General features: G+C 28.3%; 1 protein-coding gene across 1 annotated transcript; it reads right to left on the bottom strand.

The window, feature by feature from the left end:
• Positions 1 to 2906: 2906 nt before the first annotated feature.
• Positions 2907 to 11565, bottom strand: LOC132926393 (piwi-like protein Siwi). The gene is made up of 16 exons (XM_060990741.1): positions 11513 to 11565; positions 8318 to 8431; positions 7528 to 7745; positions 7244 to 7426; positions 7002 to 7178; positions 6764 to 6919; positions 6549 to 6694; positions 6354 to 6462; positions 5906 to 6195; positions 5696 to 5850; positions 5475 to 5599; positions 5235 to 5403; positions 4773 to 4894; positions 4556 to 4713; positions 3264 to 3411; positions 2907 to 3196 (listed from the first exon to the last, which is right to left on the bottom strand). Exons 2-16 carry the CDS (start codon positions 8364 to 8366, stop codon positions 3080 to 3082), a joined length of 2322 nt encoding a protein of 773 aa, XP_060846724.1. The 5' UTR covers positions 8367 to 8431; positions 11513 to 11565; the 3' UTR covers positions 2907 to 3079.
• Positions 11566 to 12828: the final 1263 nt, after the last annotated feature.

Here is a 12828-nt window from a genome sequence, read left to right as displayed (position 1 = left end):
AGCCGGACACCTGTACTCAAGGTCCATCAGCTCCCCCTCCCCCCCCAACTTATGAGGGACCTGATTAGGTATAACGATTATTTATTATGATATTTTTACTATGATTTAAATATTTAATGTGACCGATATTATATAATACTATTGATTATAAATAGTATTTATAATCAATGATAATACATTATATTATAATTTTTTTTTAATAATATATTATATTCATTTTCTACTACTAGGTACCTGATTTTCTTCAGTGGCGGAGTTTACACGCGCACGTCCGTAAATACGACTGTCGCCACTTCACCCTTGTTGATGGTTGTTTTCGTTAACGAGACGGTCCGTGGCTGCGCGTGCAGCGGTGCTATAGGTAGGTAAATACTTACGTTTTGGGCGAAACACGGCTACGGACGCTTTACCTTTTTCGCGATACAGTACTGCGGTCAGCCACTGTGTGGCAAAAGATATTGTTATTTTTATTTAAAAATCATACGATTGCCGGAAAATTTAGTGTAACGTTGCCGAGTTGTGCGACGCCGTACGCGTACGTGCAGATTATTAATTTTATGATTGCCTTATCGCGCCCGGACGTTTACAAATTAGTAGCGACTTCACAATATTGATAGGTACCTCACCCAAACAAAATATTGTGATTTAATCTAAAACTTTTATATATTATAGTATTCATATAAGATTGAGGTATTTTACGGAAAAATTGATTTTATTTAAAATAACAAATAAAAATATTTTTTTTAAATTATATAGGCACACGAATGTTTGTTTTAGATAATTTTGTTTTAAATTATTTACAATTTCTCTTTTTTTCGTGAATATTATTTGTACTATAATTCTGTATCGTTTTTATAAAACAATAAAAAATAAAAATGAGATTAATTTATTGTAATATAATTAATGTTTTTAAATAATTTCTTTTTAATAAATTTAAATCAAATATAGATATGATTTTATAAATTACAAATTTTAATATTTCGTTTTATATGATTTTTGAGGATTATCTATATATTTATATGTAATTTAAATTTTGTCGATAAAAATTTGTTCGTTGAGTCAAAGTGCCTAAAAGTGTAATCCAATGCTCCTGCCACGTTTTTTTTAACTGTAATAAAAAAAAGTTTACCATAAGATCATATTAATTATTTTATAAACGTTTTAAGATAAACTTTTACATTGCATATTCACCCATAAAATAACTTTTCTATTCAAATGATTTTAGATACATGATGAAATTATCAAAATATTTCGACTTTTTTTAATTATGTATAAATACTTTAAAATTTTTTAATTTTTTTTCGACAATTGTTGATAAAAAAAAATTGAATGCAAAATTACTTATAAGCCGTTAATATACCTATCTATTTAAAAGTATTTTGTAGGCATATTTTTTTGCATTTGAAGTTCTAATTTTATTATTTTATACTTAGTTGAAAATTTCTAAACTGTCTAACTTTTAATGCTTAGACTTGAAAATTTAATATTTAGTTGTTCAAAGTATAAGTTCATACTGAAATGAAATGAAATGTGGACTCTTACTAGTCTTACTTCTTAGTTATTTTATTTTGTAATAAAAGGACTTAAAATGTTTACATACCTACTTAGTACTTATATTATAAATTATACTACGAGTATAATGCGGTATACACCATCATACACGCAATAAAATTTTCAAAATAATATGTAGACTAGTAGGTACCAATTTATATACCAATTCAGTATTTATACTATTTTATTGTAAGGTGGCATTGACTGAAAACTTAATAAAAATAATATTGTACGGTGTAAACTAGCGATTTAATTAATTTTAATTACATATAATGAAATACTGGGCCCCACTAAGAAGACTCGTATAGATAGCCATAATACCTAAACTATTATAATATAATAATGCAATGTTTTCGGAAAAAATTAATTCAACGTACTGTATTGCCAATAATTAATAGTACAATAAATAACTTTGCCTAATTGAAATATATTATATATATATATATAGATATATAGAACAAGTGAAATATACTGCCGAGCGCTTGGTCCTTTAGTTATCTATAGAGTCTAATAAAACATCCGATTGTGTGTCGACTTTATATATTTGTGTAATGATTGTTAATATATGAAAATATAATACCAACTGAATTTTGTTGTCTATACTTCTATAGCGTTCGAGTCGTCTATGCATTCACGTGGACGTGGATTTGGCTCATGATATGTCATAAAACGTGTTGCCATGAGTGACGCTGTTTATTTTGCATTATTTCTTGAATGGAATGTTCTCTATATCTATATTATGATATTTTATAAGATTATGTTTACCCGTGGTCGTGGTATTGACTCAACGTTGCCGTTGGTAAATAAATGCGCGTTCATCGCATTTATGATAATAGGTAGTAATTAATTTTTTTAATCATATTTAATTTATGATATTACATTTTGGACTCATAACAATTTATTGTAGTACCGTGTTAATAAGTTCATAAAATAATAATTTGAGCCTTCAAAAATCATAAATCTCGATAATTTAAAAATTTGTATAATTAATTATGATTAGATTTATTTGTGGATAATTTGGGTGTCAGCAAAATGAGCAAAAATTGTAATTCTTTTCAATATCTTCACGCTATATGCCTATATCTACAATAATATAATATCAATACATTTCTGCCATTATACATAAGTTTGTCTTATATATTATCAATAACGTAATCACACAAATATACTAAATATTAAAAAAAATATTGTATGAGCAAATAAACAGTGTACAATATACATAATGTAACAAATAAAATACAGTTTTTTATTCTTATTACTAATCAATATATGAAAACAGTAAAAATAGTAACTTTAAATTAAACTGTCAACATAAGTTAAAATTTCTAGAAAATTTTATGAAAAAAGTAATCTACTTGAAATATAAAAACGTAGTATTTATTTACAAAATAATTTTAAAAAATCGATAACAAAATAATAACAAAGTTAAGCATTAGGTACATCATAAAAATAAATAAAATAGGAACATTAAACTAAACAATAATAGTTGAGGTAGATGCTATATATAAAGAAAAAATGTATACAACCATTATAAAAAGAACAACGTTTCATCTAAACCAGGGTTGGGAGAACTTCCTAGAGTTTCGCCAGTAAAATACGCCAATTTATGAGCAAACTGACACGGAGCAGGGACTTGTATGGTACCCTAGAAGTAATTTAAAAATATTAATAATACAATTAAAAAAATATATTTTACAAAATTGTATACTAACCGGCCAATTGAAGTAATTATGAGTCAACTTGAATGTAATTTTTTGTAATGTATCGGGTAGAAAATTATTTGAGTCTTCTATCGCTTCATAATGTGTTGGTGTTACACTACCTTGTTTTACGTGTTGTGAAATTAAAAAGAATTCGTACCTGCAATTGATTATAATATTTAAGAATTAAATTATAATTTCAAGCTTAAATTGACACTTACTACAGTATATTGTACAACAAATAAAAATAATGTAATAAATCTTATAATTTACATATAACTATAATAATATTAAAAAATATGGAGAAACTAGATTATTTGGATACACCTTTAAATAGTTACAATACATTTCGGTAATAAAATGCATATTGGATATAAAGCGTCTAGTATAAAAATAAATAATAACAGGGTCCACCGAGGCACCAGCAAAGTTAAGGTTTACACTACAATGTCTATGAGTTTAACTTCGTCATAGATAAATAAATTAATTAATTAAGTAATAATAAATTTATTTTTATTTTTTAATATCCACTCGTGTAAATTTTATTTGTTGTTAAGGGGGGCACAACATCATCATTAATTTGTTTTCTCTTTTTATCTCCTACATAATTAATAAAGAAATAAAGATATTTTATATTTTCACGATTACGAATCGAAGAAAATCGAAGAAAAATACACATATTATATATTTTATAAAAATAATATTTCTTTTGCATTAACAGGATAGATTTTTAATATTTACATCCTTGAATAAGTTATTAATGGTTAAAAATAATGAAAATTATTTTAAATTAAAACTTGCTTATGTTTATAAAAAATGTTAATTTAAAAATCTATCCAGACCATAAATTATTTGGGTACCTAACACCGTAGAACTCATCTCCGCTAATCAACAATTTAAATTGTTATAACTTATGAACTAACCGTCTGAAAAAATTATATGTTTAAAAAATGTTATTTCACTTTGACATGAAATCTTGTAAAAAGAATATATTTTCAAATCATGTATTATAATATTTACTTAACTACGCTATGTCACTATATCACTATTGATAAATACAATTATTTAATAATATTTTTTAATTGTTATAATTTATAAGTAAGTAATAAGTATTCTTATGTACTTATGTATAAATGGTACTCGATAATTAACTATTAATATTTTATGGAATAATATTTTTTTAAATTACTTTAATTTTTACCGCGGTAACATTTAAAAATCTAAATCTTTGTTTGAAGTCCCTACAACAACGTGGACTTCTTCTGTCCCTCCCTTTATTCAATACTGGGTTTACGTAAGCTTACTTGTTTGGGTCTATCACATAACTATCTACAATTGTACCGATTCGGGGATTTTCGAATCCTCTTATACCGCGAACAAAAAACTGTGAATGATTATTTCTGGTAACTATAACAAACGTAAATGGGACGGAATTTGATCCATACACTCTTTGACAAGCAGCCTAGAAAAAAAAATTAATTAATTTCAATATTAACTATAATTTTTTTTTTTAATTTGTACCTGAACAAGTTTAACTTCTGTCATTCGGATATGCGACGATTGGTCTTCTCCAACGCCGTCTCTATATATAATAATAGAAGTAGGTAATGTACCATTTTTGGATCTATATTTTGACAAGGCCTCTAAAAATATAAAAAATTATTTTTAATACAATATGTAAGCCATGTAATTAATAAACACTATTTCATTATTGTAATTTTAATTTAATATTTAATATTTTTATATTGGTCAACTTATAGACTACGAAGTTATAACTACAGATTTTTAAATAATAATTCCGTATTACAATAAAATGTGTGTCTTGTAGTTTCATAAAAATTATTATATAATAATGAAACACAAATCCATTGTACTTATTAAAAGGTTAGGTTAGGTATTATATTTTAGTGATTTTATAATATCTTTACTGAACTATAAATGCATAAGACAAACAGAATTAGAAAATAATTAAAATATACTTACTAATTATTGCAATTGCAAAATTAGTGGAAAGTTCCTGAAGATTGCTATATGTTTCTACGTTATTAAAATATGTGGAATGATTATTATCCAATGATGCTATTAAAGCACCAAAGGATTTATTTTTCCGTTGGATGTCTTCGTACGTATTACATCCAACTATCATCATGCCCTAAACCATATTTAAGTACAATAATAATAACAATTTAATTGATATACAATAATAATTAACTAAACAATTACATTTTTAGAAATGGGAACCAGCCACGGAATACCTCCAAGTTTACAATTCATTTGGATTGCAATTTTTGTACATACGGAGAAATCGTTTGTTTTCACATTATTTAAGGTGACTATTTGGGATGGTACTGAAAATAATTATTAATGATAAATGCATTGAATTGTGTGCGCAACAGAATCTTATAAATTCAATGATATCTTATAATATTATATAAGAAATTTACCAGCTCTATCAATACATAATTTTCGTTTAATCGTATTGTAAATAAAACTATTCGGCGATGAAATTACGCATACTATAAATTCTGGCTTGATTCTATTAATAACATCGTCGATATTGTTTATGAATGTACTTGATGTTCCATCATTCATGGGGACTCTAAAAATTATACTCATGAGTAAAAAATATAATTAATAAAATAAAAAATATTTACATAACAGGTTTCGGTAGATTAAATGACATATTTCTTGCCGCTTGTATAATATTTTGAGTAAAAACATCAACATCTTCACAAAAGTTCCTAGGAGTTAAAATTACCCAATGCTTTACCACCGCAGAGGTAAACATTGGTACAGATTGTAATTTGTTTGACCAATCTCCTTCTTCCCCGCTGCTATATCTTGTTGAACGACATAGAATTTTTTGAGGTCTCAAAATCCGTCCAGGAACCTCCATAAGATTCCTACTTAATGTCAGATTCCATTTATTCAGTTCTGCTATACACTAAATAACAATAAAATAATTGTATTCAGTTTTACAATATTTACTAAAAAATGATAATTTAAAATGAAAATTAAAAAAGTATAAAACACAAAAATAATGTTACTACAAGCAGTAAAAGGAAGCGCTTGCTTTAAACTACATAAAATCTAAATATTTACGCTAGAATTTAAAAAAAAATCATCCGCGAAATTCGTAAGTCTTTCCATCCATTCTCTAGGGTATAGACGATTGTGTTGCGATATGTCTTTCATAAGTGTAAAATTATTTCTGTAATTATTTAAAAAAAACATAAACAATTAATACAATGCACGCTAATTAAAATATAATTAGATTTAAACATCTTATTTAACTACCTCATGGAGTCAGTAATACCAATTATAACGCAGAATTCTGGTATAAGATACACCAATTTATCATCAATTCCATCTTGTTGTCCCGAATTTTTATTTTTAGAAATTAATAATGGTTGATGACTATTAACAATAATCCTGTTCCATTTCTAATACAAAAATCAACACGTTAATTTTAATTTACAATAATGGATATATTGATAAATCAAATTCAGTACTTGTCTGTAGTATTGCCTATATGTTAAAATGGACCGATCGTATTTACACAATTCTGAGTTGGGCCCAGCATTTTCATCTACATCATCAATAACGTACGTCTTATTGTTGTAAATGGTCATAACTGTATTGCCAACAACAGCATTTTTAAAGTTAATCTAAATAATAAAATATATAAACCATACAATTATTTATCAAAGATAAATTTTACTTCTATCATGCAAAATTATATCAACTCACCATCCAATTTTTGTTTCTAATCCTATTGATAGAAAACTGCTTCAATAAATCCAATACTGTGTATTGACTAATGGCAATGGAGGATAAATCAATACGCATTAATAGTTCATTTTCATAACTATCAATGAGTGCTTCATATCCTCTACATAGCTGCATTTTGTATTGAGGCATAACAATCTAAAAGTAAATTATTAAGTGTCAGAAAATAAACTAATCAAATACTAATAGAAATGAAAATATACTTTAGAATTTAAATCATAATAGTTTCTCCCGATAGGTGTAAGTTGCATAAGTTTTAAACATTTTGGCAGGAGTATATTCAAAGCTATAATACTTTCGTCTTCGTCGATTGAAAAAGAATTCATAATTTTCAATGTTAGTATGTTTACTCGGCGATTTGAACGGCGTGACGTAAGTTCAAAAGTCTAAAGCACAATATTTATAATTCCAGATTAAATAATAGTTAACAAAATGAGAACAAAAATTATATAAATCGTTGGCTTTACACAGCCAGTTAATAACTCACATTGAAATCATATTGATTAATGGTAAATAGACATTTTCCATCATACAAATATAGTCCCAGACGTTCTTGATGCTGAGCTACTAATTCAATTTTGGTACTAATTAATAGCTCATCGGGATTGAAGCTAACACTATATTGATAAAAGGTGGGAAACGTATTTGTTGCTGAAACCATGGGAAAATAATTGGCCAATAACTCTATTGACTTTCCGGAGCATCCTAAAAAAAGTTTCATATATATATATAAAGTAATAAATTTAAATATAAAACATGTTGCCATGTGGATTATATACATTTTACTTATCCAATAATATTCACATACGTCATACACATCAGATATGATCAAAAAATTAATTATAGGTTCACGTATAAAATTTATTCTTATGCTCATCACTCTTCAGTAACAAATCATTAAATCAATCATAGTTTTATTTATTTTAAAATTATCATGATATTATTATCTAGACTAGATTATTATATTAATATTTCAAAATAATATTATATAATTAAAGATTTCGAATTTTAATTGATCCTCAATTAACTTATCCATTTTTTGATATAATTTTTTATACAAAAATCGTATATATTTAAGTGAATAATAAAAAATAAAAGATGTTAAATCGTTAATTGATCTTTATTTACAATATTAGTTTATTTTTAAGGAAAATATCTGATAAGCTAGTATTGAACTGCTCTACTTTATAAAATGTTAAAAGTTATAACTGTAAAATAAATTACATTATCTAGGTATATAGAAATTAAAATAATAAATTTTATAAATTATATCTCACCCTGTTTTGGTTCTGGAAAAGGTGGAAACTGCATATTATTTGGAAACATGGCAATAGATGTTGTCCACGATATTTGACTTTAAAATATCTTATTGAAGTCTATGAGCAGTATCACTAAAAAATAGTTATAATTTATCAATGCTTTAATAAAAACTCCAATATAAACAATACATATACATAACATAGATATTGATGCAGAATAAAAATAGCATAATATCATCATGTACTGTTATTCAACAAACAGTTGTTAGTTGTATATGTTTGTAAGTTAAAAAGTATTTGGTTTCATATTGTAATAAATTTATTGATTTTACAAAGACGTGTGTGTTTTATTATTATTTTTGCCATCCCATTTTGGGGCATTATAAATGATTAAATTTGCAACTTTGGGCGTAATGTATAGTGGAAAACTGGATCTAATTAGTGATTTAGAAGATCAAGAGTAAAATATTCCCAATATTTTTATTAAAATAAGGAAAAACTAGAATTTTTCTGCTATACCAGTTTGAAGTATACGTTTGAACGTAAATACAACAATAAGAAACAATATTAACATAATATTGTATTTTATAAATAAAACAGTCGTACCTGAGTACTTACCTGAGTGTAAAACAACTAACAAGATGAAGTAGGCCTTCTGATGATAGAAAACATTAAAAATGACTACATTGCTGTTACGATTTAAAAACGAAATTAATTTCTTCAGGGCAGTAGGAGACATAAATATTATACTAGCCTAACACCGTTGGCCCGTGTACTTCGTTGCCCGTACAAAATGCATCCGTGATAAATTTGGTTGCCTAATGTTAACATTTAGCGTGAGGATAAATAATATTTTTTGATTTGGTGTATAAATGATATTTCCAACATATCAATTTAACAATACTATCCCGCCCAGCGTTGCATTTTTTTGACTATTAAACATCAGCATTTCATTATCTTTTTAATTATTTTTCTTTATTTTACTGAACGACCCAAATTGCATTTCCTTTTCATTATGGACCAAAACTCGAGTTTCAGTATTCGTGAACCAAAAATAACAACGAAAAAGTTTTATACTATTATATACTAACTAATAATTAGAAACATCACTGATTATAAATACTATAGTTCATTTGCTCATTACAAACACAATAACATAGGGTTTGTGAAAGTTCAACCGGTACATTTTTTTACCTGAAAAATTTTTATTCCACTGTTTTTACATAAATTTAAATATATATTATATAGGATTTTTTTCGTGGGGGTGGCTTAGTTTTTAATGGCTAATTATGAGAACAAATTAAGTTTGCACCGTGTTTCTAACAATATAATTCATATAATTATACATATTATCAAATAAAGATCGATTAAGTGTGATAAGAGCGACGTTGTTTTATAACCCCAAACAGCAATTATTAAATTAATAAAATAATTGTTGTGTTTGACATTTCGAGTGGGAGGAAGGGGGGAGGGTTTGAGTCCTGAGGCCCTCCTTTTATTTTAAATTTTAGTAATACCTAAAATAATTCAGGACCCAATTAGTACACTACCTGCGATTAGCCTCTAGTACTCAGAACCCAACTCGGATGCGCCGGAGTTATCTCCGTCATTTACATTCACATGCATAACATAGCACACAAAGTTCTCCTATTACTGTAGCTTTCTTGGTTCTTTCCCACGCCAAACATTTTTAACTATGTTTTACATTTGTAAGACAAAGGCAACTGATACGGTACGCAACGGTCGTCGATACAATGTACATGCAGCGCAGCGATCGGTCTATACCTTATCAACCGCCACCACAGGCAACGACGAAACGACATCGTCTACTCTCCTCCCACACCACAAAGGCACTGGGTGGGACGGGAAGACAAGTCGGTCCGGACAAATACCGGACGCCGGCCGTCTCGCTCTCTTGCGTGAACCGTCTTACCGACAACGGCGACAACGTCTCCTGGTCGTAAGACCGCATAAAGCATAATTGTGTATGAGAATACATTTATTTCGTCAACATCTGACAAAGTGACATTTGACAACTAGCTATTGTGTACCATAGTCGTTTATCATCAATAAAAATGCATCGTACAAATAGTGAAATACGTGTTGTTCCTTTATCCTAATTGGCTCACTGAGGACACGCCGAGTACCTACCGCCGTAACACTACGCACAGTACACTACCGCCTGTCGTGTAACAACACAAGCGGGTGTAACGTCCTCTTAAATAAAATTTAAAATTTGGATTGATAGTGATTGATTAGAAGTAGATTAAACGAAAAAATAGTTGTAATCTACGGTTTTTAACATCAGTGGAGCTTATTACGTATATTTCAGGTCAAAAATATCGATGGAGTTTACATGTTTTGAATCGAACCCAAAAATCGACTACCTACCTAAAAATCGGCGGAATTTACAATCGCCCAAAGCAGACGCACTATTTACCGATTAACCGATTAATCGATTATTTATCTCGTTAAAAATAATGGATTGTGTATCAATTGTTAAAAAAAATCTATTATTCAAACAATCGATAAAAATAATTTCACAGTCTTAGTCTAAATAGATCATAGTCCTTAGTCTGTTAAAATAGGAAGGAATATGTTAGTATAGTGTAGCACTTTTCTTAATAAACATTTAATTTGCAATAAAAAAAATTAAAGCAGTTCATCAATTGTGATAAAAACTATCCTATCTTATGATGGAGACCACATATTATAGGTTAGCTTCAAAAAAAGTGTTGAGTAACTTTGGAGTGCATCGCATACATAACCTAAACGAAACGCTTATATATATGTAGGTACACACTCACACACACGCACACGCACATGCAAACACACACTATATAAGACACCGTGGTATGTCTGTAAACCAGTGGGTCCCAAAATATTTCATCACGAAATTGTTGACAGACATTAAAGTGTATAGGCAAATTAACCATCCCTCCATTACGTCGTGTTAACTCTTGTATATAACTAAATAACTGTGGAGAAAATAAAACGCACAGTTAATGAAGTAATGATATAACTCAAATCAACCTAATTAATCAGTCCACACAAAGAATGCAACGCGCAGAAAATTGCTTACAATACAAATTTAAACCCTTTTTCCTACTTTAAAATCTGATTCCACGCTTATCGTCTACCTTTCCCGTGGTTTGGACGTAAATACAACGATAAAGCACAATATTAAATGTTAAATAAGTAAATAATTCATACCTGAGTGTAAGACACGAGATGAGCCGTGATGACGGTTATAATCACTTCTACGCAGTTGCGACTTAAAAACAAGACTAAGTTGTTCTGTAGAGTGTACGACTGTACCGAACAACGACGACAGGAATGGCGTCACTCAACCATCCCCACCTATGTACGGCGTGAATCTCGGTAGACTTCGAAACCACACCATATGATATACGTACTTAGTTTTGTGTATAATGAAAATAATGCATGTATAGGTTAGGTTAGGTTATACAGGGTGTTCCAAAAAGAACACCTCTTTCAGTTATCAAAAAAAAAATATTTCATTTTTCAATTTGCTTCTCAACGAAAGAGGTGAGTTTCACGATGACGCCTTGACCTAAACGAGACTTTTGAGATCAACAGTTGAACCAGTTTTTCGAATTTTTTATTAGCTGACGAATAGATGACAAATTGAGAGCAACATTCCGTCCGTGTAAAATATGAAATCGTCGCAGTCTCCGCACCACTTTCATTATATCGGTAAAAGGTCTTAACAACCGTATATTATACTGTTTCAATAGAGATTCGGTCCACGATGACATTTGCCAAAGACTGATTACTCAACAACAAATCAAAATCATAGGAGATTGAAAAAATGATGAGAGAAATATTGTGAATACAACAACAAAAAAGTTGCAACTGGTTAAAAAAAAGCGTTATTTTTGGGCCTCCCTGTATAGTTTCAGATATTATTCAATAGAATTTGCTGCAGCTGTTTATCGAGTAACGAACGTTCGTTTGTCCCCCTCGATATAACCTAACCGAACCATTTTCTTCGATGTTATGTTATTCTTATTCTTATTATCATTATTTGTATAATAATATGTAGACATGTAGTATTCGTCAAAAGAATAAAACTAACAATAATTACCCAATCATTATTTTTTTACTATGGATATTATTATGGTGATATATAATATTAATTTATCTACGAACAATGACTCATATGTTGAAAACTTTATAGAATAAAAAAAATAATTATTATATTAAATTATAAAGATTTTATGATTATATCATATCTAAATATATATTACAATATTAATAACATTATATTGTTTATATTTTTATAAGGAATTCAAGTTTGAATGCTACGTACCTATTCATTATCGAGAGGAATTGTGTAGGCCAATGTAATTTTAAAAAGAGTTAGCACACATCCCGAATTGAAATACACACACAATCCGACCATCCCAACCTTTTCAGAATGCAAATTAATATTTGGCATATTCTCTAAAAGCAAATCGACTGAATAATTTAATATAACAATAAACGTAAAATAAAAACGAAATTCT

This window comes from Rhopalosiphum padi, chromosome 3 (genome assembly GCF_020882245.1).
Source record: "Rhopalosiphum padi isolate XX-2018 chromosome 3, ASM2088224v1, whole genome shotgun sequence".
NCBI classification, from domain to species: domain Eukaryota; kingdom Metazoa; phylum Arthropoda; class Insecta; order Hemiptera; family Aphididae; genus Rhopalosiphum; species Rhopalosiphum padi.
Note: the sequence above shows the minus strand (reverse complement) of the source record. Positions and strands in the feature narration are given on the sequence as shown.